General features: G+C 33.4%; 2 protein-coding genes across 2 annotated transcripts in view; both read right to left on the bottom strand.

Annotated features, from left to right (window-relative positions):
- Nucleotides 1-13,287, bottom strand: part of LOC108735463 (dynein heavy chain 10, axonemal) — a 41,013-nt gene extending 27,726 nt beyond the window's left edge. Inside the window, exons 1-19 of the mRNA XM_025979923.1 lie at nt 13,092-13,287; nt 12,931-12,994; nt 11,895-12,197; nt 11,439-11,539; nt 10,969-11,140; nt 9,951-10,271; nt 9,560-9,784; nt 9,358-9,483; nt 8,374-8,742; nt 7,961-8,150; nt 7,807-7,895; nt 6,884-7,054; nt 5,504-5,608; nt 5,106-5,267; nt 4,546-4,749; nt 3,611-3,852; nt 3,354-3,513; nt 2,870-3,268; nt 2,596-2,742 (exon numbers count right to left, since the gene is read on the bottom strand). Coding sequence (XP_025835708.1) covers nt 2,596-2,742; nt 2,870-3,268; nt 3,354-3,513; nt 3,611-3,852; nt 4,546-4,749; nt 5,106-5,267; nt 5,504-5,608; nt 6,884-7,054; nt 7,807-7,895; nt 7,961-8,150; nt 8,374-8,742; nt 9,358-9,483; nt 9,560-9,784; nt 9,951-10,271; nt 10,969-11,140; nt 11,439-11,539; nt 11,895-12,197; nt 12,931-12,994; nt 13,092-13,135 — 3,594 coding nt within the window. The 5' untranslated portion in view covers nt 13,136-13,287. The remainder of the gene's footprint in view (nt 1-2,595; nt 2,743-2,869; nt 3,269-3,353; nt 3,514-3,610; nt 3,853-4,545; nt 4,750-5,105; nt 5,268-5,503; nt 5,609-6,883; nt 7,055-7,806; nt 7,896-7,960; nt 8,151-8,373; nt 8,743-9,357; nt 9,484-9,559; nt 9,785-9,950; nt 10,272-10,968; nt 11,141-11,438; nt 11,540-11,894; nt 12,198-12,930; nt 12,995-13,091) is intronic.
- Nucleotides 13,288-15,801: 2,514 nt separating this feature from the next.
- LOC108735469 (myrosinase 1-like) lies at nt 15,802-22,644 on the bottom strand. Its single transcript, XM_018467429.1, has 8 exons — nt 22,515-22,644; nt 22,356-22,453; nt 17,646-18,221; nt 17,084-17,172; nt 16,624-16,923; nt 16,436-16,570; nt 16,271-16,377; nt 15,802-16,185 (listed from the first exon to the last, which is right to left on the bottom strand). The coding sequence occupies exons 1-8, from the start codon at nt 22,544-22,546 to the stop codon at nt 16,074-16,076; spliced, it is 1,449 nt and encodes a 482-aa protein (XP_018322931.1). The 5' UTR covers nt 22,547-22,644; the 3' UTR covers nt 15,802-16,073.
- Between the last annotated feature and the right edge of the window lie 5,093 nt (nt 22,645-27,737).

Here is a 27,737-nt window from a genome sequence, read left to right as displayed (position 1 = left end):
CATTCTGTAAATAGCGCCGAACAAAGGCAGACGTTTTTTTCTTTTATATTCAATCAAATAAAGTAATTAATAAAGATTAATATTGTCAAGAAAAAGACTCTTTTACATTTATTTCTTTAATATTACAAAATGTTTCATATTGTACCAGTCAAGTAAATCAGTGGAAATTAATAATTCATTCTCAGACAAACGAGTTTGTTACATTCTACTGAATGTGCTTTATAAATGTTTTGTATATTTTAAACGGTAATTGCCGTTGATACAATAAACAAATAAATAAATAAATAAACTTTAAACACCGCTACTGTCTGTCTTGATATAAAATTCGTAATATCAAAATTAAAGGTGAAATTTTCGACCATATCAAAATGATACCTATTACGTATGGACTTATATAACTTATTAAGATTTTCAAGTACAGTTGTTCTTTCTTCTTATTTTAGTGCTTTCTTCGTTTAATTGATATTATAAATTAATATTTGCCTTATTTTACAATTAAATGAATGACGCTGACACACAAACATAGTCACTGTCGTAGCCTGCATCGTATACTTGGCCTGGAAACACTTGATTTCATAACGTAAATTGACGTCGAAGAGGTGCAAGAAGTGTGTTCACGACCGTGACATAACCATTAAACTTTTAACCTCCAGATTACAGGCAGCGATATGCTTCGCTTGAGCTTGGCTTATTACTACGAGCAGTTTTCGCAATTCGTACTCTTCATCATTAAATAAACTATCTTCATTTGTACATGCGCACATTCTATGTGAACATTTACGTTGATGGCGACAGATAGATAATAATGTACGATGTATGCAATTTATTAGTAAATTATGACAGGGGCGTATACAAAGGAGGGGGAAGTTCCTGGGAGTCGCGAGCATCTCCCTTCTCCAAAATTTAAAACGTGATTTAGAAGTTATGAAGAAATACGAAGTAGGAAGCATCATTAGATAAGGCAGTGATCGTTAGGTCGCTAGCTGAATGGACCATAAAATTTTAATTAAAAAATTGGATACTTTGTAACTGGTAAGGGTTCATTTTGAAATGTAAAAGCAGATACCATTCTCTATTTCTTCCTCTTACTATGAGTATGAATGAATAAGCAAAAAAATCTAGGCAATTAAGGATTAAAAAGTTTATATTTGTTTTTTGTGTAAAGGCAGAAATGTTTTAAATCCAAATAAGTAGCAATAGCATTTCATCAACTGATAAAAGGACAAATGACAAAACTAATGCTGGATACACTGCTTCATAATTCACAATAGTTTTTTTGAACCAACTAATATCTCACTATTTCTTCCTTTTAGGTTTCTAGATAACGAATAAACATTTTTACATTTTACATTAATGACTAACATGGCGGTTAAGGACAAAAGACAATTTTAAGAAGATCACAATAATATACAATCCGAAGCCGGCCCTGTGCGTGAATTGTCAACATAGGTGTCTGCCGAATAACTAATAGCGTAGCGCGATAGAAACCCTGCAGCTACAATCGGCGGAAAACGTAAACATTACTGATTATCGGACTTTTAAGATAAACATAAACAATTTAGTATTACATATAGGCTCGGTTTGTCGTGGTTGGTGTTGACATCTTTTGTAGCTTAGTTCGATTCCCGGCGGGGGTGTAACAACAGCAACAATTTTTCCTTCATTAATTTGAGGTAGCGCGTAATGGGTAAAAAATTCAGAAATGAATTTTCAGAATAATATTTCATATTAAAGTAATTCACTTCTAAAAGTTGCCTTTTGTATGTATGTTTTAGTTTATGAATTACTTTCAAAAAATCTCATTATCAGAGTCTAAAATGTACCTAATGATATTGTTGTATGTTATTAAAAAAAAATTGGTCTGAGCACAGTTTGGTCGGTGCTAATACGACTAACTTCCCATTAGATAATACAGTTATTGTAAAGTACATTCGTTTCTAAAGTTTGAAAAAAACGCGGCACAATAATAAATAACAAACAATGTTTGAGAGTTCGTCATTTTATAAACCCATAAGAAACAGTATTTCGTCTGAGAAAACCGAATTGATAGAGTACTTGCATCAGTCAATTGGTAAATACTATTTTTTATTGTTTATCGATTGTTTATAACAATTCATTTTGTTATAAACAAATTTTTATTATAATATGTTATTATAATATGTTATTCCCTGTCTTGAATAATGATATTTCGTTATTATTGATTCCGTAACTTCATTGTTGTGATTAGATTAGAACGTATTTTAATTAAATTGTTTGTAATTAATTCGTTTTTTTTTTTATAAAAAAAAAACGGCTTGACCGATTTCGTTCAAATTTCTTTCAGATCTTCATTATGATAATATCTTTCGAAAAAATTTTGGTTGAGGGCGATATCTCAATCCGTTCTTGAGATATCGAAAACGAAAAAAATGCTGACATACGAACGTACGTACATACGTACGTACGTACGTACGTACGTACGTACGTACATACACACATCATCAAAAAAATTGGCTAGCATGCTACTAATATGTTAAAACGTGGAAATATAATGAAAATTCCGATTTCACTTTTCGACCCAATTACAATAACTTCCTAATGGGAAGTTAAAAATACCTTTTCACTTTCGTTATCGAGCGCAGATGTAGCTTCGTCCAAGAGTAAAACCTTAGGATTTCGAACCAGCGCCCTGGCAATCGCAATCCGTTGTTTCTGACCCCCTGACAACTGCGCCCCCTTTTCACCCAGTCTTGTATCGTATCCCTAGAGAATAAGGATCAACTAATTGAGTTTATTCTCTTCAAAAATACGTAAATACGATACTTGTTTCGATCTGCTATTAAATATGTGTATGCACCGTCACCGTGGATTATTTTTTCAAATTACTCACCAAAGGTAAACTCGAAACAAAATTGTGTATGTTTGCTTTCTTTGCCGCTTCGATTATCTCATCTTTACTGACTTCCCTGCTATTAGCACCGTAAGCAATGTTTTCCGCAATTGTTCGATCGAATAGGTTTGGTTCTTGCGATACTATGCCAAGATGTGACCGCAAAGAACTTAGTTTCATGTCGGCCAAGTTTTGCTTGTCGATCGATACATATCCTCTTTCCGGGTCATAAAATCTTTCTAACAATTGGATTATGGTCGATTTTCCACATCCACTAGAGCCCACAAGTGCTACAGTCTTACCATTCAGAATGGAAAGATTTAGTCCGTTAAGGACTTTCACCATGGGACGTGTTGGATATCGGAAGTGTATTTTCGAGAAGTTAATGTCACCTTTTTCCTATAATACGGAACAGCATTTTGTTTGTTTATTTGCTTGTAGTTAGTTTCGAATTTATAAATTTTGGAAAATTCCAATTCCTTACCCATTTTTCTGATAGATTTTCAGAGGTGTCCCTAATTTTTGGTACGCGACAAAGTAAATTAAATATCCTTGTAGCTGCCGTTAAACCTTTTTGAAAATTGGGAGTAAAAGCGAGAGCGTTAGCTATAGAAACTGTTCCAAATATAAGAGACTGAGCGACTCTAGAAAAAAGTCATATTAAATTTAATATGTTTGAAAAATAACAAAATAATTTGTTATGAAAGATAACTAAGTATCTATACTGTTCTAAATGCTTACTTGAAAACATTTGAGTAGTTTAAGTTGTCGTCCCTGATTAGAATCCCGCCATAATAAATACAAGTTGAGAACGCAAAGTCTAATAAACTTCTAGCTAGCGCTAAAACAAGCGCCCGAATGTGAATGCTTCTTTTGGCAAATTTGTAGTACGACATTAGTTCAGTTGTATACAACGTGTAAAACAAATTCTCGTTTCCCAATGAAACAACTGTCCTAATATTGCTGACTGCTTCAATCGCAATCTAAAGAAAACAAAAAACAATATACAAAATACATACTTAAAAATTTGACACTGGTTGAACTTTAATTCTGCATGGATAATACTAGGACCATCCAGGATTAAAGTTGTAAGGTTTTAGAACAGGTTGGGTTTTGTTTAATTGACACCCAGTATCAAAAGTGGTATTGTTTTGATAATGCTTTTAATTACAGTTGTGCGAAAAAATGTTACTTTTACGAAGGAATTTAGTTTTATAGGAAATAATGTAGAACGTATAGCTATTGTTTAATTCTAACACAAAAACGAATTAGAATTTCCTTTATTTTCGATCATGATTTCTAACAAAATGACTAGCTTAAAAAAGTCCAGATTTCTAGAAATAGATTTTAATTTTCTAGATGACCTAGAAGTCCCCCATTCGCCTGTTGAGGGTAATCCACCATTTACGATATCCTTCTTTATACTTATACTTTAAAAAAGTTCAAACTACTAGAAACAAACTCATTTGCCCGTTGAATATTATCTATTATATATTTTTTGTACGTTTTTCTAAGTACAAATGATTATAACACATATGAATTAAAGAAGAAGTCAAATAGAAATTCGACCGATAAAGTAGTTTAAAAACAAACCAAATTCACTTTGACGAATTTATTGAATATCTTTTATGTATACCGTAATTAGTAAGTTATTCCATATGTGAAGTATTTTTTACCTTGGTTGATCTTTCTAACGGTGAACCGTTCCCTTGGTCTCTAGATGTCTGAAGTCTCTTTTGAAAAAACGTGGCAACCAAGACAAATGGAGCAAAAGCTAGGGTGACAAGACCTAATCGCCACTCAAAATACATGGACAATGACACTCCTAAAACCAGGGTCGCCAAAGATTGCAGGATTGTACCAATTCTTTGGCCTGTCGCCTAGAAAAACATTAAAAAGTACCTGAACTGAAGTTAGTAATTTTTCTAATTTGCGCTAAAGAAATAATAAAATAAAGCCAACATGACTGATCCCCAAAAAAGCAGTGGTATTACAGTGACATAAATAGTGAGAGTTAAGACAAAAACTTGAGAAATAAAGAAATTAATAAGAGCCTTAGTCAGTAATTTAAAGAAACTGCCAGGCGAAAATCGTGATTTTGAACTTATTAGATCTCATCAGCACGCCAACGCAGCCTCGTTAGACAAGGTCTTACTAATAGGGGATTGATTATTTGTCCAACTGACGTCGCTGCTTGTATATACATACGTGAAAGGCAAAACTAAAAAATTCTCACCCCTTGCACGCTCGACGCTTCTGAGGATAATCTTGAGCATAAATTGCCAACAGAATTCTCTTTAATATCGTACCATCCTATTTCTTGATATAGCATGGCACCAAACATTTGCTTTCTTAACCTGAGAACCAGTTTTTCACCGGCTATTCCAAACATGTAAATCTAATGAAAAAGGAAATTAAAAATAATAATGTGGATGATTTATGTAAAAAGGCTAACAGTATTTTATTAGATACGAAACTCAACCAACATTTCGTCCTCTCTTACGAAGTTTTATCAATTTTAAGTTTTTTGTTGAAGCCTCGTAAGGGAGAGCGAGACATTTATCGGGTTGTACATCTAATAAAAAGTTTAATGGCACCTTTTAGTTTGATATATCCACGAAAATTACCATTTACCTGCATGAATGTTGCTGGACCTGTCACTAATGCCATTATCACGAAGTATATGCAGTACCTATTGGTTTGAGAGTGAATATAATTGGCATCGGGATTTGACAAAATCTGAAATTTTGTACAAGATTAGAAATTTTTGTCATCAATCATCATCATCTTATGGAGTCATCCATAAATAACGAATAAACTTGTAATGTTACATAGTATCCACAAATTCATATTCAGGTCACTTATCCAAAGTTGATACATCTAAATTGTTTATTTAAAACTGCAAGCTAACACCTACTTACCTACTATGAGTTAGTAGGTCAATTAGCAACCGTTTAAATAGCGAAATGAATAGTTTATAATCGATGATAGTCAAGACAAGATTTTGGGAGTCGTGAGTCGAATACAAAATCACGAAGATGCAGGGTAGTGAGACGGCTTACCGTCTTCACTCACCCTGCCATTACTACGTTCCCCAATTATTTAATTAGGAAGATTAAGATTGTACTATTAGGTTATTAATTAACTATAACATGGACAGTTGGCGCGGCGGAAAAATAAAGGTTAGAAGCGTTAGAAATGTGGTGTTACATGCGAATGATGAAGATACCGTGGATAGAGAAGGTTAGAAATGAAGAGGTATTAGAAAGAATAGGAGAACAGAAGTCAATAAGAAATAGGTGAGATAGATTGGTAGGACACCTTCTCAGGCATGAAGGTCTAGTCAGAGACATATTAGAGGCGGAAACGGGATTTAGGAGGGATAAACGTAGACCAAGATTAGATTACTGTTCGCTAATTGTTAAGGATGTGGGTTGTTCTAGCTTTAAGGAAATGCGAAAATTAGCTCAGGATAGAAGAGTGGAGGTGCGTGTCCCCAACCAGTCTCATGACTGACGGTCTTATGATGATAAGCTAAACTATTGACAAGTCATTCTAAATTGTATAATTCATTTTAGATATCAGATTAAATTAACTATATCCCATTAATAAACATATAAATTCGCTTTATTGTGACATGGTGAAGTAATTAAATAAATAAATGTATAAAGTTTGCTTCTTCGATACAGTAACTATAATTTCAAAGCAATGAAAAGACTTCGTTTTAGTGAAAATATAAACACTTTACCAATTCTTTTGGCCATAAATTTTCAAAAATTGAATCCATTTTTTTAACTTTGCCCTAGTTCATAAAAGTTTAACTATTAGGTATTATTCAAACAGGCGAAGTCTTTCTGTAAAGGTAAAACATGACGAGACAAACTATGTTACAAAAAGGTCCCTATTCAATTTTATCTAGATTTCGGGTGATTCTTTTGCATGTACGCTTTTCAAAAGTGAACACTGTTCCCAAAAAAGAATATTTTGCATAGAATGCATTCAAAAGTTCCTTACACCCAAAATATCGCCAAAAAGAACAGCAAAAATCGGAAGCGCACATCCGGTAATGATGGAAGTTAAACAACCAAGTGATATTTGCCACCATTCTGGCTTGTTCATTCTTACCACCGACCATAAGGATGAAGGGCTGGCTTTTGCCTTCTTCTTGTAAGATAAATATCGATCCTAGAATCACGTCACAAATTAGTAAAGGCTTTCGCGGCCAGTTGGTGAACTGTTGCTGTCCCGATTCGAGTCTAAAGGTCGTCATTGGTTGGAGCTGCTTCCTAGCATCCATATTCAGCATCTGAGATGGAAGGACCTCTGACCCGAATCATGACAGCATCAGTTCACATACATTAACTGTGTTATTTTCTAATAAAACCTGGCAACTATTTATGTATTATAACAATTAATATGTAGCATCGTGCTACAGATGGCGTTTACTGCGCCATTTGTAGTATTTTCGAAAACGCGCTGTTAAGGCAGCAGGTAAAAGTTGGTCTGTGTTCTGTCGGAGCTGCCTGCGACGCGCTGATGAGATCCAAAAAGATCGAAATCGCGATCCGCGTCTGGCAGTTTCGACAGAATACAGACCACTTCGAATTATTTTATTCGATTAAGCTAACGTGCCTATCACGTTGAGGTTGGCTACGCCGGGATTCGTTTTCAGCAAGTAGATATCCACACAAGTGGACCTTGTTGGAGCATACGTAATCCTAAAATGTAGCATCGTACTACAGATGGCGTTTACTGCGCCATTTGTAGTATTTTCTAAAACGCACTGTTAAGACAGCAGGTAAAAGTTGGTCTGTGTTCTGTCGGAACTGTCTGCGACGCGCTGATGAGATTCAAAAAGATCGAAATCGCGATCCGCGTCTGGCAGTTTCGACAAAATACAGACCACTTCGAATTATTTTAATTAATACTATGCTTACGGCGTAGTCGTATTCTTCTTCTATTTCGTCCATTGCGTGCGTTACTTCAAGAACGTCGGTGTTATTTAGAGGTTCATCTTCATTTATGTCTTAAACGAAAAATGATTTTATTTTACGAAAAAAGTGACGATCACATTCGTGTAACATTTCGTACCTTCGTAGTCAGGATCGGGCCCAACAGCTTGGCTGAGAGCGAGTTCATAAAAGTGACCTTTTTTCTCTATTAGTTCTTGATATGTTCCTTCTTCAACGATATTACCGTTTGAGAACACAATTATTTTGTTAGCACCTCTTATAGTGGACAACCGATGCGCCACAATAATCGTTGTACAACCCTTACTCGCCTGTCAAACATTTATATTTGTTGTATGTCGCATTTTATTAAAAACAATTGCATAAGTAATCAAGGAAAAACACAAAGAGTAGATATTCACATTTTTCTTTTAATTAATCTGATACACGTTTCGTCAAACATACGTGAAGAAGCTAATTTTTGACGAAACATATTACATGTTAAATAAAAACGAATTGTGAAAATCCTTAAAGGATTGTTTACTTATTACTTACTATATCAAGAGCTGCTTGAACCTTAGCCTCACTGTCAGTATCCAGTGCTGATGTTGCCTCGTCTAACAACAAGATAGCAGGTTCCCTGACCAAGGCCCTAGCTATGGCAATTCTTTGCTTTTGACCTCCTGATAACTGTGCCCCTGTAACAAGGGTGTCGTAGCCCTGTGGAAGCGTTACTATAAAGTCATGCGCGTTTGCCCTTCTCGCAGCTTTTTCTATTTGATCTTTCGTAGCCGATCTGTTACCCATTCGGATGTTCTCAGCTACTGTGGTTCCAAAAAGGACCGGCTCTTGGCCAACAACTCCGAAATTGCTTCGTAACCACACCAGATTGAAGTCTTTCAAATCCGTACCGTCTAATGTTATCTATATAGGGACAGATTTTTGTCAGAAGATCTCGAACAAATTTAAATATTTATTTTTCTAACAATAGATATATTAGGCATAGATATAGGAGGGCAAAGAATCAAGTAATATTAACATCTATCAAGGAGCAGTTGAACAAGAAAAAGTAGGGAAAGAACGAATATAAACATAGGAGGCATCTAGGTATCTAGGAAGTCAGATAATTCAGGATGCAAGAAACAATAGAGATATAAAATAGAGGATAACGCAGGGTCGAGTCGCCTTTAATCAAAAAAATTCGTTGATTGTTACAGGCGAATGTCTGGAGTTAGAGACATATTAGAAGTAGAAACAGGAGCTAAGAGGAAGAGATGTAGGCCTAGTATTCGCAAATCGTTAACTATGTGAGATGTTCTAGTTTTAGGGAAATGCGAAAATAAGCTTAGGATAGTAATTAAAGTATAGAGATGGGTGTACAACCAGTTTTAGGGCTGACAACCTTATGATGATGGTGATAATTATAGATATACTTGTTGTTGAGCAAAACAAATAATATTTAAGTAAAAAAGTCCGATAAAGGATATTTCTTCTAATTTTATGACTGTTCTTTGCAGGTATATAAAAAAATGTTCTTACTGTTCCCCTGACTGGATCGTAAAATCTTTGTATCAGTTGAATGCATGTTGATTTTCCACACCCGGAACTCCCAACCAGTGCTACTGTTTGACCTGGTTCTATGGTAAGATTTACTCCTTCCAAAATCTTGAAGAATATTATTATTCTCTTAATATTTTGTTACTACATATAAAACATCATATTGTATTGGAATTTTAAGTACCTTTACGTTTTGTCGAGATGGATAGTGAAAATGTACATCTTTGAAAACAATTCTCCCCTTAACGTCCCACTTTTTCTTTCCGTTTAACTTTGATTGATTAATAACTGGCTTTTTATCTATTACCGAAAACACTTTAGCCGCTGCAGCCTTGGCTATACCGAAGGTTTCAATGTAAGGCGCGACTATTCCGAAATTTGTACTTCCTTCCATGACACTGAAAAAAACCTACAGAAAACAGTAATCGTTTAATGAGCCTCTTGTCTTAAAATTGAGAACAACAAATGACTGGGTTAAATCCAAATCATTTGCTCATCTATTATGTACGAACCAAAACATTAAGGTGTTATGGAATTTCTCATTCGCATTGTAAGATAAGATCTTTGATACTTACCGTTACCATGTTGCCAGCAGTGTAAATCCTTTCATTTTCGGGCAAATTCATTTCTTTTAGAATAAGATTAATCCCATACCAAAAAGCCAAGGCGTAAATGGCATAATTGAAAAACCATAACAGTCCGAATCCTATACCGGACAGTAAGGAACGTTTGATGTTATTGTTTCGAGCATAAACGAGCTGGTTCTCATAACGAGTCAATTCCTTCGACTCTCCTCCAAAAGCCACAACTGTTCTTATGTTTGTTAGAACCTCTTCAGCTATAGCACCTGCAGCCCCGTAAGCGTCAAGCTCCTCTTTAGCTATTTTTGAGGTGATCTACTCAAAAAATAATTATTATTGATTAAATAATAAAAGGTATCTGCCGTTAGCTCTTGGTGAACCATCATGAATTTTTTTCACCCTTAACAGGGCGAAATACTCATCGAGTTTGATTAATTAGTTAACAACTTCCAAGTGTGTTATTTATTCATTTAATTATTATTGGTTATCGCGCATAATACACGAAGAATTTTCTTGGGAAAAATGTTACAGATCAATATTAATTTACTTCGTTTACTTTCTGTAGCGATGTGACCTTCAGTTTGACTGGCGCAAAGTAGAAAAGAACAGCACTAGGCCAGAAAAGGAAGGAGACAACCCTCGGCGAAACTCTTAACCGGTGAGGAGCGTATAATCCGTACAGTACTGCACGGAAAAATTGATCATTTTATCCACTACAATTGCATTGCTCAAATGTGCTGTTATTAGTACCAATTACTACTGAAACTATCAACGAGATGTTTATTTATATTTGAAGACATATTAAAGGCTTTAACGCTTGTTTTCGACTCGCACTACTTTTCGTGATTGAACAAAACCTTTGGCAGGTACTGTATTAAAAAAGTATGTTTAATGAACAAGAGTCCAGAGTATAATGAGCTTTTTTCTCCCTACGTACGATTTTGCCAGCGCGCATCCATGACATTGGAAAGGGCACATCGCTAGAGAAAGTAAATGAAGTATAGGTACATACCTTTGAAACTGCACTTAACGATATAAGAGTAAGTGGAAGAGAAGACAGGCACACTAGGGCAAGTTCCCAGCCTCTTATTAAAGCTAATGTAATGCATGCTGCCGTGGTGAACATGGAGTGTAGAAAAAGGGGCACCTTTTCTCCAATTCCATCTTCAAACTTATTCAAATCCCTTAAAAATACATTAATAGGAAAATGGCAACGTAACAACGTCTGTTGTGGATTGTGACAGTACAATCAAATAAATTTGGATTGTTCTTTCTGTATAAATAATACAAAGGAATGAATATGATAATTAATTAGATAAGTAAATTTTAGGGTTGGTTCAGAATATTTGTCTTTATGTTGCTGCATAATAATGTCACTATTTTACCAAAAAAAGATAACTTAATAATTAGAACTGTTTAAATTTTACTTATTATTTGAAAGAAAAATAGGTAGGTAATGTACCAAAAACTGGGTAGACTTACTCTGACATACGACTTGCAAAATCTCCCGTTTGATTAACATCGTGCCAGGAAATATCCTGATTCAGAACGCTATTAAAATAAAGAGTTCGCACTTTGTAGATCTGCAATTAATACAAAACAATTAACGTGTGTAGTTTATAAAATTTACCAGAAAAAAAAACGAATTAATATCCACTAGGAGAACCTTGACAGAATAATAAATAAAAGATAAATAAACTTTTGTAGTTGTAGAATTTTTATGTCTAAGATATTAGGGTTTGTATTTATGTTTTGTGGGCACATCAATTTTTCAGAATAAATGTATAATCAAGTTGTAGGAATAGTTAAGACAACAATACATCAAAATATTTCATTTACGTTGATTTTCCTTATTTTAAACAAAGGTATAAAATGTCTGACTGACTACTACATTACATTTATATTATTCAATTGTGATAAATGCTCTTTTAAACTCACCTGTTTTAGAGCGGTATAATTAAATATAAGAACCGATAAATGAGTGAAAACAAGCATGGCCAATCCGATTATACTGTTAAAAATTGCAAAAGTCGTTACGGCTTCAATCAATGTATTCAGCAACTTTTCTTTCTCCTCTTCAGTTAATTGATCTTTGTACATCATCTCAGATGCATAATTTATTACCTTTCCTGTCAATCTTCCAAATACCAACATGTTAAGGGGGCGACATACGGCACTACCCCCAGTACATATTACCCCTAATATTAGCAAAAATTTGTCCACGGCCGATGCGTATGTGAACTATAAAAAATATATATTATTGTGATAAAATGCAAAATTTTTGATAAACTAAGGAATCCCACATTAATCTTATGATAATTAAAATATACCTACTTAGCTGTAAAAACCTTGCCAATACATACAAACTTAAACTAAAACTGATTTTTCACCCTTAGAGGTGGAGATTTTATTTAAATTTATGCAAATGGGACTATCCTACCCAATATAACAGTAAAAAAATACAATCTAATTAAGAAGCTCCTTTTTTGAATTCAGTTGAAAAATGGGTTTAAATTTTTTGATGGGTATGTTAAAGCTCTCATAATCCCTAATACAACCCTCTATTTTGCGTATTTTTGCCGCTAGAGAGTACTGTACCTCCATGTACCTCCAGACGCCTATGACGTGAAGGTATTAGTTCTGTCGGATTTTACAAATAGTCTGACCCTGAAGAGGGTTAATTGCGGTTCAAATACTGAATTTACAAACAGTAAGATCTATGATAGTTAGCTAGATGAATTGTTTTCTATGTTTATCTGTACAAACTTTACTTGGCTTGCAGTAGGAGGGATGATACCCTTTAACTATAAAAATACGCAATATGAAGGACTAAGTCCAGTAGGATTTTTGATAGAGATTATGAAGAATTTATCAAAAATTTAGACGATTCCTCTGAAATTCATTTTTCATAAGATTACTGCGGGTGTGTTTTGCGTAAAATATAGTGTCAAGGTATGAAATCAGTTTCTCTTACCAATTTAAAGAAAGGTACTGGAGGTATTTTTTCAGCTTTTCGTCGTGATCGTGGCTGAAAATTACTACAAAACCGTTTGCTTTAGAAAACACAATTTAAACAACGTATCGAAAATAATAATTGAAACCTTAAAATACCTTGGCTGCTAACAAAATACTTACGGTTCTAAGGGATTCCTTCCCTGTTTTGATTCTTCTTTGCACATTTTATTAGTTTATTAATATAACAACATATAGCGGTTATTGTAAGAACAGAACCATGATTTCTTAGCAGAAAACTATCACTCACCAGTAGCAAACAGTAATAACATTTACGATTAAAAATGTTAATGTGTAAGGTTTGAGGATATCCTATCAGTTCAATTAATCAAAAAGAAATGAAGATATGCCGAATTGTTCAAATTTGAATCGAACTCTTTAAATCAATTAATTGACCTGATTTAGTTGTACTGCCTTTTTTTGAAAGTACTACTCTAATTCGTAATCAAATCGCTCTTGAACTATGTACAATAATTCAAGAAGTCGAAGTAGGTAGTTTGATAGTTTAAACTATAAACATATATGTAAACAATGTTAAAAAAAATGTGCATTTAACATTGTGCTTAAATATACATATATACTCCCTATAATAACAATTATAATTGATAGTTAAGTTTTTAAATTCTTATTATGGTAAATATTACATTCCAACTTTCGGTACAATTATTTCGTAGATTCATCAAGCCACAAAATATATTTTCTAAATCATGGCATTGAATGTTTAGATGTTTATTACATTATGTAAATTTAAAAGTTTAAATTTAACAAGAGTAGATATTATTTATCGTACTTCTAATACGTAATGTAATATTCTATTCATTTATATTTGCAACTTTCAAATAAACTTTTTTGTTTTGCCTAAAATTCTAAAATTGTCATCAAAAGTATGTTTTATACATTTATAATTTTCAATTTCTTGATTTGGTACCTATGATTTGTGATGTCGCTCGTTTTATTTTCAAGAGTCCTTTCTGTTTGTGGCTGGTTTTTTATTTATTAAAGTACCCATTTCTAAACACGAATATTTTTTACAATTTTTGAAACTTCCTCTAGTGTATAGTGAATATCTATAGATAAAATAGTAAAAAAATTCGTATATTGCTTCAATAAAGTACTACTACTGAATATTATATTTGTATTTTTTGCGTACTTAATTAGTTTTTATTATAAAACGGTGTATAGTAATTAGAAATTACTTCGGCAGTTATAATAATAAACATGTAAATGAAGTAGTACGTACTTGAATAGTTACATTGATAAGAAAACGTAGTTTTACAGTAATGAAAGCGGCACACTTCAAATAAATTCAACAAAAAGCGTCATGCCTTTTTGTGTAACAACCACTTTATGTTTTCAATGTTTTTTTATGCGTATTGAACAAAAAGTAATTAATTGGTAAATAACAATTAATTTAAAATAAATAAACACTTAAAATCTAAAATTCCACAAAACGTTTTGTTCACTCAAGGTGTCATCCTCAGGAAGTCTAACTCAAGTCTCTGCATGAGGATGACACCTCGGAAGTCGAAACACGTATTAGGTTTCTAAAGGTTTGTGGAATTTTGGGTTTTAAAAAAAAAGGGCCTTTTTTCGTATATAGAACTAGGGGTAGAAACTGGGTTTTAAATGTTTATTTAATTACATTCCACAGCACTCAATTATATATACTTTGTGTAAGATAGAATTAAAATTGCACTTCTCATTTTATATTATAATATTAATTTTCAGATTTTTCTTTCTGTCATTCATGAAAAGTTGTTAGACTGAATTTCACAATTAATTTATTAAATAGTAACAGCATCATTCTGAATAAAATTAAGCAAATAATGTTAATTTGAAAAAATAGGTATTAAATAGTCATAAATGCCTTGTATTTTGCAATTACAGACGTCAAAAGGATCTTTGTGTTTTATATTCAACTAATTTATATACTGTGGCCATATTTATTATGTATAGGTCGTTTAGAATGACATGAGTCTTTATCGCATTCATATTGTATTTGGAAAATTAAATTTGAATGTTATACTGTATATAACAAGTAGAGGTAGACCTAGATTAGATTACTGCTCACAAACGGTTAAGAATGTGGGATGTTCTAGTTTTAGGGAATATTTACTCAGGATAGCAAACAATGGAGGTGCGTGTCCAACTAGTCTTCGAACTGACGATTCTATTATGATGATGATGTATCATAATGGTTAAAGTAATGAAAACCAATGTATTAAAGAAAAAAACATTAACTGTTCATACTACGAGAAAATTATTTTTGATTTTAAAACAATATCCTTGTAAGAAAAATTTTGCTTGTTTTATTAACGAGTTTGCAGTTATCACTTCAAAAAAACTTCCACACTGAATGTAAATCTAATAATTTTACATACGGCACGAGGCGTTATGATTTATTTCCAATGTAGCCCATAAGATCATTTGGGCTGCCACCCCTAGTCTAAACCTGTAGTGTGTAGTTCATGCCTCTGAATATGTGTTTGGACTGACACGACCTTCTGATTAGGTACCAATCATTATTATTTGCAAAGTCACAGCAAACCACTTAATCTGTTGATAAAGCACTGCCTTGACGTAAAAGAAAATGTGTTATTTTAAATTTTGTTTTGGATTATTGATAATTAAATAATTTATAAATGTTTCTTCCACTTGTTTCGATTTAAATTTGGGTATTCGGTATAATAAAGACTAGACAGTGAAAATATTTCTACAGTCTTTTTTTTAACATTCGCAATTCATACTACAATCACATACAATAATAATTACTACAATAATATTACAATAACAACATTGCTCGCAAAGTTTAAATTATAATAATACCAAGCAACCATATAAATTTACCTTTAATACTGTTACTACTTTTTCATGCTTTTTTCTTAATACGATGCAGAAGTTTGCTGTTAAAAAATCACTATGGAGCGAAGAAAAAAGCTATCACTTCGTTTTATAAATATATATTATATACATATTTTTTCAAAGTTTAAACTTAACAGATTTTGCAATGCGTACAAATCGGTCTCCTAACAACGCTACTCTTTAATTTAAAGAAACTCGATAAAGTGAGATTAGAAATATACGCGATTGATGATGATATGAATTTTACACTAGCCGCCTTGATTTTATAACTTCTTTGTAGTACTTTGCCGAATCCTTCGGTTTCCTTGGTAGATTAGGATCGCTAAAGTCCACTCCATAAAGTCCGAATCTATTTCTAAAATTAAAAGGAAAATTTTATTACATTCCGAGAGCATTTAGTATTATTTAATAAGCGAGTACATAAATTTAAAAATACTTACACGTAACCATCAAACCATTCAAAGTTATCCATTAAGGTCCAAGGGGCGTATCCCTTCACCTCAACTTCATCAATATAGATAGCTTCTAGTAGTGCTTCCATGTATTGCTATAAAACGAGAAATCAATTATTTTCTTTAACAGGTTACTATTTAACTGTGACGTACTTTATAGTACTGAACCCTTTCGGGGTCATGAAGGCCTCCGTGGTCTGAAAATCCATTCTCTGTAACGTATATGATCGGACTACTATACGTATCCTTAATCCATTTAAGATATTTGCGAAAACCCCAAGGAACCACCTGCAAAGAGAGTAACAATAAAATTGTCCTTTGTCATAGTAAATTACACTTACTGAAAGCCATGCAGATGCACCTCTGGCCCAGGTGGGGTCTGAAGCGAATATTACTTGATGATCATTCGCGTAAGATACCGTCAAATCGTCGCTTTCAGCATTTTGTGCCATGAAGGTGGTATAGTGATTAAAACCAAAGAAGTCGGCAGTTCCTCGTATGTAATTGATTTCATCTTCCGTAAATTCTGGTAACCGTGACCACGGGTAACCTTGTTGTGAACTTCTTTTGGATATGAATTCTTTCATTACCTTTGGATAATCTCCTTCGGATGAAAATATGGGATTTGCCCACCAACCCACCTAAAACAGTCACATGCGCAATATTGTAATTAAATTCATTGTAGTAAAAGTTATCGCCAACTTTTCTTTGGTTAATTAGTAAATGAAAGCTGGAAAATCATTACAATTGTAAGAAATAAAGTATAAATAGGAATTACGTAATTTTTTTTTTAAGACTTACGTAAAACTGTCTCATTCTTTCAGCAGCATCTTCGTCGTCCCTTGTGTATGCTTCGAACCAATGACCACTTAGACTTATTCCAACTTCACCTATAAATTTTTTGGTCACATTTCAATTTTCATTTTAACAACAACTCTAAAATGATACGAAACAATTCTCTGTATTAGAGAACCATTTTTTAGTACACTTAAGGCAGTGTCCTAATATGACCTTTTGTGCGGTTATTAGTCATCAAATGCTAGTGGAAAAATATCAAATTTCGATTGTTAGTTCCTCGAAGATAAAAGCAAGGTTCAAATAACTAGGACAGAAAGTAATTTTCGTAATTCATTGACCACTCTTATCCAAGACATGCTAAGTTATTGATAAACTGTATCTCAAAGTCTTACGTTACGTCAAAACAATGTCGTAGTAGAATGACTCTATCATCGAAACATAAGGCTATTTGGCATAGTAAAATACATTTCGAAAATGAGTCAATGACTTCTGCAATGTCAGCATATCGTCTCCGAAATGCTTCTGACCTCAGACATGCCATTTGGATAACGTATAATGCACTCACCATCATAAAGAGATCTGTAGTAGTCGTCATACATGTGATAAACTGCAGCGTGGGCCCTTATGATATTGTGGCCACAGAGGTAATCAGCTACTCCTGAAATATTAATTGCCGGAGCGTAACTGGCCTCCCCGTGACCTTCCTGACAATACTGTTTAGGTTCATTGATAGTTATCCAATATTTAACGCGATCTCCGAAGTGGTCGAATAGAACTTTCGCATATGCCGTATAATAATCGATTATTCGTGGGTTCATGAAACCTCCCATCTTTTGCAAGCTCTCCGGAATGTCCCAGTGGAAAATGGTAACCATCGGAAGTATACCGTTGGAAGTTAGTTGATCCAAAAAGTTGTTGTAGAAATTTATGCCCTCTTGATTGGGATTGATGGGTTCGCCATCTGGAAATATTCGGGTCCATGCTATTGAGAAACGATAGAATTGAACACCCAAGTCGTTAAGCAATTCAATATCTTCTTCCCACTTGTTGTAACTGTTGTCGGCTACATCTCCATTGCTCCGATCCAAAATAAGTTCGGGACGTTCGTGAGTTAAAGTGTCCCATATACTCGGTCCCTTTCCTAGTAGAAACGGAAAATATTTGTTAAACGGTTATTAAGTGACCAGAAAAGAACCAAAACTCTAATTAAGTTGTTGGAAAGTAAGGAAAAGAAAAGTTCTGGTAGCAACCATTGTCCAAGACCAAGTGAGAAGTTGACATAAATTGTCATAGGTCAGGCATGGCGAACCTTTACGTATTGATGTGCCATTTTTATAAAGAGAACTTTACTCATACTTGCCATCAAATATTTTGTCTCTGTGATTATTGGGAGAATAATAATAATAAATAATATCAACTCAAAATTCTTTATTTACTACAAAAAAAAATTGGAACATTTTGCAATGTTTAAATTATAGGTGTAATTTAAATTAATGTAAAATTAATGTGACTTCTGTTGTTGCCGATTAGATGACAAATAACTTATGTTACGGTTGTAAGATGTTAATTTTAGCAGAATTCATGCTGAACCGGAGTAATCAATTTCTAACTGAGTTTTTAATGTTATTCATCTCTGAAAGTAATGACTTGCAGGCATAGGTTGATGAAAACATTGTTAAAATAGCATAGGCCGGCTTCTTCAAATAATTAAATGTGTTTGATAACGCATTTTATGTTTCTAAAATTTTGTTATTTTAGCATTTTGTATTACCTGTCAATCTTTCTGTTTCAATTATTACTAAATCTTTCCTTGTTTCAACTAATTTTTGAATCTATATTGAACTAGACTGGAAGTCAATCAGCTGCATTTCAAATTCTTCAATTTCAAACCAATCGAATTGAGACAAATTCAATTTATCAAATGTAGTCCCATCAGGGTACATAATAAACTTGAGTTTTTCTGATAATAATTCTCTGAACTGAGAAAATCTCGCTGAAAATTCCTTGATTAAACAATCAATCACAGAAATATTAGTGACGTGCCCAAAATATTGTATCGCGTGCCTTTAATGGAAAGGGTGCCATTGGTTCGTCATCCCTGTCGTAGGCTGTTTAACTTTAACTCTTTATGGTAAAAATATAAATATAAGGGAAATTACTGATCAAAGATTATGTTCTAAATATAAAAAAGGGCTAAACTTTTGAATATTTATGAATTTCTAAAAATGATAAATAAGAAAATAATTAGCAAAATACAGTCAAAATCGTTTACTAGGACATCGTTTAGAACAACATTCCGGTTATATTGAGCAAAATCATAAGTCCTGGCTGAATTGTGTTAGACCGCCTTATAAAAAAACACTGGTTTTTACGACATTGCTTATTACGACATATCTCTTTAAGCGACTACATTTAACTGATATTTTCGGACAATTATATCTGTTAGAACGACCAGCAGTTAATGTTTTCTGCCGCCGAATTTACTTTTTAAAAACGCTTTTTATTTTTAAGATTGAAATTCGACTGGCTAAGAAAAACATGAGCTGCTGCCCCGTTGAAAGAAAACAATAATACACTATGTGCGTTAATTATAATTCAATCAAGATGTTAACAGGTTAACAGTGGAACAACAACTGATTTTAATTAATCACAATTATTAACATTACATTTCTTATTCAATATCTTAGTAAGCTAATTAATATCAGAACAATGCAATTCCCTGAAGAGATTACCATTCTTACATGCGTTGCATGCTGACGTTGCGTCTTATAATTGTTATAAAGTATTTTAGATATCATAACTCCTCCGCCCATAAAATGAAATTTTAGGGGTGAAGCCCAAAAAATTTCGGCAACGAATTTACATTGTTCTTTGAGGTAAAGGAAACGCTTGTGAACTATCTTTTTCCCTGACCTCTGGTCTCTTAAATTTATTAAAACATTTAATCTTATTTCTATTATAACAAAATACAAAAGTACATATAATTACAATGATTATAAATAACACAATTAAACATATATTTGAACCGTTTGTCCAAAAACTTTCATCTGGTAAATACACAATTGGATCGGTAGTCTGAAGAGTTAATTTTGCTAATTCGTCAAGACGAACTGCCTTGAGGTTTAATCGTATAGGTTTGACATTTATAGGCTTTTCAAATAATGGTGGTAAAAATACTGGTCTTTCAGGTATTGATTCTTGTAAATTTATATAAACAAAGTCTTTGGCTATCAATGAACAAGAATAAGGAAGTGTTATTAAAAATACTCCTTTCAATCGGTGTATCTGTTCTGTTTCGCATTTAATATGAATTGGTGTTTCTTTCGGAAGAATTACAAGGTATCTTTCGTCACTAATTGTTTCCACTAAGATGTCATTAATTTCAACCGGAATATGTCTACATTTGGGATCATCTTTAATTTGTAATAAATTTTTAATACATGTGTCCTGTTGATAGTTTTTCTCTATATCATCGTTTGAACAAAAATACTGTTTTTGAATTAAATTACATTTTCGTTTTAAATAATAAATATTGTTTTCATGAATGGCTACATATGATGTAGGAGGTATGATGGTGGTGTTGGATACGGTGGGTACTGAATATAAATGGTATAGGTTAAACGTTATTTCATTTAAAATTGGGACATGTAGTAAAAATACGATATGTTTTTCAGTAATATAAAAATCTACAGAAATTGTCTGTGTAAACAAAATGTTATCATTCGAATAAAATTTGTTCTCACCATGAACTTTGGTTAATTTTTGTTTTATTAATAAAATCTGATCTTCGCTAACTATACTGAGGTGTAAATGATTCATTAGTGCGAAACTGATTCCTGTTTGAATTTCCGTGATTAAATTTTTTAATTCGACTATAGTTAATTTCAACATGTTTATTGTATTAAAAAGGTCGGAGTGTTCTACTGCTGCATTTATTGAACGTTGTATTATATCAAAATTACTAGAAATGTTTTTAAGTACGTTTTCGTAATTATTTATTAGTTCCTTGTTCATCGAAAGTTGTTTATTAAAATGACTTATAATATTTTGTTGATTTACCTTTAAATTATTAATGGCTTGATCATATCTCTCGCCATCTCCTGCGTCTAAATTACCTGATACAAATTTGAAAACTGTGCCTAGAGCGTTTATTANTTAATCACAATTATTAACATTACATTTCTTATTCAATATCTTAGTAAGCTAATTAATATCAGAACAATGCAATTCCCTGAAGAGATTACCATTCTTACATGCGTTGCATGCTGACGTTGCGTCTTATAATTGTTATAAAGTATTTTAGATATCATAACTCAGCTGTATTGTAAACATTTTAACAGGTAACAGTATCCACATCTGGTACAGTAAATGACCATTAAGATCGCAAAAGTAAACAAAAACGTATCGAATTTAGGGTCTATTGTAATACTCTGAAGCTAAAGATTTTATTGATGCAGATAACTCTATTGCAATTTGTTCACCAGCTACGGAAGATGATATTGTACAAGAAGTTCAAGAGGAAAATGACGAACAGGAAGAGACTGAAGAACAATTTACAGTGCCAACTTTGAATGATGGTCTCAATGCTGTCAGTGTATTACGACAAATTGTTTTTTGTTCTAATGAACAGTTTCATATGCAGGGAAATTATGATGATACATTAATTAAAATTAAACGTGAACTACAAAGTCTGTACCTACGCACGACAGAAGTGTTCGAAACAGACTAAAATTCCAGATTTTATTAATATAGAAAAATGATAATTATATGTACGTAATGTCTTTTTATAATAAGTTTCATGTAAAATAAATAAAATGTAGTTTTATTTTATATATGAATATATTAATGACACATTCAATAATAGGTATTAAGTACTTAATAACGTCACCGGCTATTACGACTATCGGTTTTTACGACCAAATATGAGTGGTCCCTTCGGTGTCGTTATAACGGATTTTGACTGTAGAAGTAAATCTGTGTTGGTTCATTGACTGAACTTCCGTCGGATTTTGCAGAATTATCGTATATATGATTAAAATATGTCACATTATACTAGAGGAAAGTGTTATAGGTAAAGTATTCTCGATGCAGATATCAACAAAGTGTAAAAACTAGTTCTCGAAATTCGGTCACAGCATTTTAAAAGAATCTTATCCTAAACAACTTTATGGAGTACCTACCTACGAAATTGTACTCAACATGTTTTACGTAATACCTACATGTCGTGTTCCAAATATTTAAGTGGTCTTTAAAAAAAGAAGCAAATAAGACTCACCACTGGTATTCCAGGCCCCTTCGTTTTGATAAGCCGCCGTGCTAACACCGAAAATGAAATCTTCCGGAAATGGTACGGCCAATATGAGCCGGCAAACCCTAAAAAACCGATGTCAGCTTTAAAAAAAATCGAATTGTCGCAAGAAAGAACTGAACTCACCATATCACTAAACCTAGAAAGGCGAACAGCATTTTTTTTTCCGCGGTAAAAATCAATTATACGAAACCGAAATCGAAGTGTGTGTAACACTCAGCAGCAGCTTATCACTTAGTATCTACCTAAGTCCCGTACTGAGTGTCGGGATCATTTGTGTGACTCGCGAATTTATAACAACAATCAGTTTGAATAAATTTATTTAGTTTCGGCAAGGACGAAATTAATTAGTTCGAGTACAAGTACTTGGGGGGTGACGTGAAACTAATAATGATAATATTGATATTAATAATAATAATGAAACAACGATTATTATCATCGAAACGTTTTATTTATCTACAGCAGTCGAGTTATTGTACAAGCGATTAGGCGCAACCTTAAACGGTCATTTTTGCAAGTTTTAAGGTTAAAGAAAAGTAAAATAAATGCTCGCTGGACAATTACATATGGCACCTCAAAACTACAGGTCTAATAGCCTAGCTATATTCCAACTAACTGTTTATTTCCTTCATTGAGTTGCTTATGGATTTTCATCTTTTTACTTCGTGTCGATCATTGACAACGAACGGCGCTCCTGATTGTAGTATCCTTGTTCACACTTGATTAATTCCAATGAAGTTGACAATATATATGCATATATTAGTGTAATTAGTGGTAATATGGCGTGAATTTTTGCCCGCGACCACGGACGGTGCGGTAATGGACTCTTTCACCAGAACTTTCTTCGAAACTGCATTATTATTATTACGAAATGCAAGGGCAAACTGACTAATTTATTACCATAAGGATATTAGTAATAATCGTTAAATTACTTAAAACGTTTGATAACCACATTTATTACACAATTTCTTGCACAACCATTATACACACGATGATGTAAATCCTGAACAATAATATCAGCAAATAAAATAAATAGAAGCATCTGGAGCACTACCTCATTAAAGAAAATTCATTTATTGTAACGTCTTCTGCTGGCCTATAGATAAATTAAGGATATATGAAGCAATGTTTATAATATTTTTATTCTATTTTACAAAAAAACTGTTTCAATAAAAGGTCAAAGGCCAAATTCAAAGGCTGCAAGTTCGGTTTCGGTTATATATAACTAGCCATTCGCCCCAGCTTCGCACGGGTGCAATGCTGATACTGAATATATTTTTTCTTTGTAAATTATTCTCGAGGAGGGGAAATCTTAAAAAGACACCCCCTGAACATACTAAATATACTACAGAATGTCTTTATATACAACATTCACAGTTTTTTTGTCATTAGACAATACAAACCGCCGCCGCAACCGCCATGTCCCTGCATTTTAAATCTGTAATATTTTCAAAAATATTCATTTAAATAACTTGCTGTAAAGGGCCATATTGATCTATATTAAATGCACAAAACCGCATTAAAATCCGTTGCGTAGTTTTAAAGATCTGAGCATACATAGGGACAGACAGCGGGAAGCGACTTTGTTTTATACTATGTAGTGATTCCGAAAATCTTCAATATTCTTTACTCAATCATCAAAATTTTGAGTTCTTTCTGATTTTTTTCTTCACTGCGTTATTGATGCGAGAACTGAAATTTTTTAACAGCCGTATTTCTATAGCATTTTGAGTCGGTGGATTTAGTCTGTTAATCAGTTCTTCAAGGGCTTTTAGCTTGCAATTATTTGGTGAGTCATAACTGACTTCCTGAGCTTTTTTCTTTGTTTGTTTTCATCAGTTTTCGCGAGCCCCTTTGGAAGTATTGCTTCTATTGATTTGCCCCCAGATCAAATTAGTACGGGATCGATTCCCGACCTTACTATAATATTAATTTGATTGAAAATGGCTTTAATTTTTTGTTTTTTATTGATATCTCAGCAAAGTTTGATGAAAACTAATGTACTAAACTCCGTTCCGCGATTGATTTACTAATCATCTATATACATGCATAAAAAATCAATTAGAGTACTGGAGAATTCAACTAAATAAACACTAAACTACTCGAGTCTATAACTGGGGTTGACACCTTGGGTATCGAAACGCGTTTTAGGTAACTAAAAATTTTGTGAAATTTTGGGTGTTTTAATGTTAATAAAAACAAACAAATCTTGAAGATAGATCCTGATTGATACGAGCAGAGAAAAATATTACAATAATTACCATGGTGTTTCATAATACTTTTCATACAAAAATTATTAGACTACCCGAGATAAAAATGTTCACTCTCTCAGAGTCTCTGAAAGCGAGACTCGAGTCTCCGTCTCTCATCGAGTCTCTCTGGTGTCGCTGGGAGAGAATGTCGAGAGTGTCAAAAAAACTGTTTAGCGTCTCTGAACGAGAGACTCGAGTCGCTCATAGAGAAATCTTCATTTCGTATCCAGTCCCTGAACGAAAGACTCAAATCTCTGAACGAAAGACTCGAATCTCTGAACGAGAGACTCGAATCTCTCAATAAGTGTTGTCTCGACAGACATGGTTAGAATTTTCTAAGTTCAACATATTTCAGAGATCCCAGTCGTTCTACGAGAGACTCGGCTCTCTCAATTTTTCAGTTTTATTCATTCAGTCCCTCTGTGAGAGACTCGGATCTCTGAATTAACAATTTTTTCGTTCGAGTCTCTCATACAGACTGTGAGAGATCCATAAAAACACCTAGGCAATAACTGAGAGACTGTGAGAGACGCTCTCAGAGACGCTGAAAGACTTTGAAAGACTCTGAGACACTGGAGAGAGATTTTTGTCTAGGGTAACACTGATTTTGTCAATATACGAGGGTGGATTGATAAGTTTCCGGCCTAACCAAGAGATGACGCCACTAGGCCTACCTTGAGGTGACATTCTATAGTACCATCCTTGGATAGCTTGTAGCTATAGTTTCAGCCCGATCTCCTTGCTAGTGTAGGTTTGACAGCACGCTGAACAAGACGCCTCTGTGGTTTTCGTAAAAATGGAAAAGCAGGAAAATCGTGCTGTCATCAAATACTTTTATTTGAAGGGGTTAACGCCGAAGGAAATTAAAAAAGAGATGGACTCAACACTGGGGACATCCTCCCCGTCATATTCAACCGTTAAGCAGTGGGTTTCCGAGTTTAAAAAGGGTCGTGTGAGCACCTCTGATGGGCCTCGCTCAGGACGCCCCGTTGAGGTCACAACTCCAGATATGATCGAAAAAATTCATCAAATAGTGCTGGGAGACCGCAGATTGAAAGTGCGTGAGATAGCTGAGACCTGTAAGATGTCATATGAACGTGTGCAACATATTTTGCACCAACATTTGCATATGGAAAAGCTCTGTGCAAGATGGGTGCCGCGTTTGCTAACAGTCGACCAAAAATTGATTCGAAAAAACATTTCTACCGCAAATTTGTCATTGTATAAGCGTAATCCAAGCGAATTTTTGCGTCGATTCGTAACCGTTGACGAAACGTGGGTCCACCACTACACTCCTGAAACCAAAGAACAGTCTAAACAGTGGATTGGACCAGGGGAACCAACTCCAAAGAAGGCAAAAACAATTTTTTCGGCGAACAAGGTTATGGCTACTGTTTTTTGGGATGCAAGAGGTATTATATACATTGATTACCTTGCAAAGGGTAATACTATCACTGGTCAATACTACGCAGACTTATTGCAACGTTTGAGCCACGAGGTGAAAATTAAACGACCTCATCTGGCGAAGAAAAAAATCTTGTTTCATCACGATAACGCACCAGCGCACACGTCAATCGTTGCGACGGCTAAAATCAACGATCTAAAGTTTGAATTGATGCCGCACCCTCCTTACTCTCCAGACCTAGCCCCGAGTGACTATTTTCTGTTCCCTAATCTCAAAAAATGGCTTGGCGGTAAGAGATTTGCGGACAATGAAGAAGTAATCGAAGCTGTAAATGGTTATTTTGAGGAGCTTGACGAATCAGTCTATAGAGATGGCATTAATAGACTGGAACACCGCTATGAGAAATGTATCAGCCTTGGAGGAGATTATGTTGAGAAATAAAAAAAAAAAATTTTTAAAAACCTTGTTTTTCTTGGTCAGGCCGGAAACTTATCAATCCACCCTCGTATGTTTCGTTTACTTGATAGTTACGAGCTTGGGAATGTTTCTCTTTCCGTGTACTTTTCGTTAAAACTATTTGTAAACCACTAAAAATATAGTTTCTACTATTTTCTGAAATTACATACATGACTACTTTAATTATTATGTATATATATACATATTGTGACATTATTGTATATGATTTTTTTCACTTTCGTGCAATTTAATTAAGAAAATATTTTAATTGAAAGCATATAATTTCTACGGGTAATATATTTCCATTTTTTTTGTAATTAATTCTGCAATTAACCTTGCAAATGTAATTCACCTTTGCATATTATTTAATAATCATATAACAATGCACCTTTATTACTAAATACATATAATATGTGCAACAATGGGAAAGTGAATGTATGGTTTAGAAAATATTGTGACCAATCACAATTGAAGTGAGCGCCGTTTGAGTTCAAATATTTTTTAAAAAGAAAATTAAAGTATATACTTAATAGACGATACTTAATTTTAATCTGCACTTTAATACTAAAACGTTCATGCTAACAACCGCAAGGCGACAGTATTTTTTATCATATCACAAAAAAAAACCGCTAAGAACAATAGCAGTCGGCCTATGTTTTTCTTTTCTGAGTAGTTTGATCGTGTGAATTTAAAATAGGTTTACGTTTGCGATATATTTAATTTCTTAATTAACTATATGACAATTCCGATTTCATCAAAGAAATATCGCCGCTATTGTTCAGTAATTTTCAACTATAAGTGTTTCTTATTGGTATCTACTTACATAATTTTTTTCCTAACGTAATTGAATACGAAATAATAAAAAATATATATATACACCTGTAAGCTAAAAATAAGATAAGACTTAGGTTGTTTTTAAATATATTGAAACTTGAAGAGCATGACACTAATCCAATCCTATATATCTATAAATTAAATGGGAATAATCTAGACTTAAAACAATGATTATTTTGATATTATTGCGTACACTTTTTTTGCACCAAAATCGATTAAGTGGAAACTGAAGTATAATTAAATTATTGAAGGTAATTAAAAGAATTGATAAATTCCAAAACCCAAAAAAAAAAACATCACAATAAATATATTTACTTTAGTATTGTTTTATATACTATATATTAGTATAGTATTAATATATATACACTTCGCTCGCAGAAATTAATATTGTTTCTGCATAAA

This window comes from Agrilus planipennis, unplaced genomic scaffold, assembly GCF_000699045.2.
Source record: "Agrilus planipennis isolate EAB-ADULT unplaced genomic scaffold, Apla_2.0 scaffold91, whole genome shotgun sequence".
In the NCBI taxonomy this organism is placed as follows: Eukaryota; Metazoa; Arthropoda; class Insecta; order Coleoptera; family Buprestidae; genus Agrilus; species Agrilus planipennis.
This window is presented reverse-complemented; position numbering and strand designations above follow the sequence as displayed.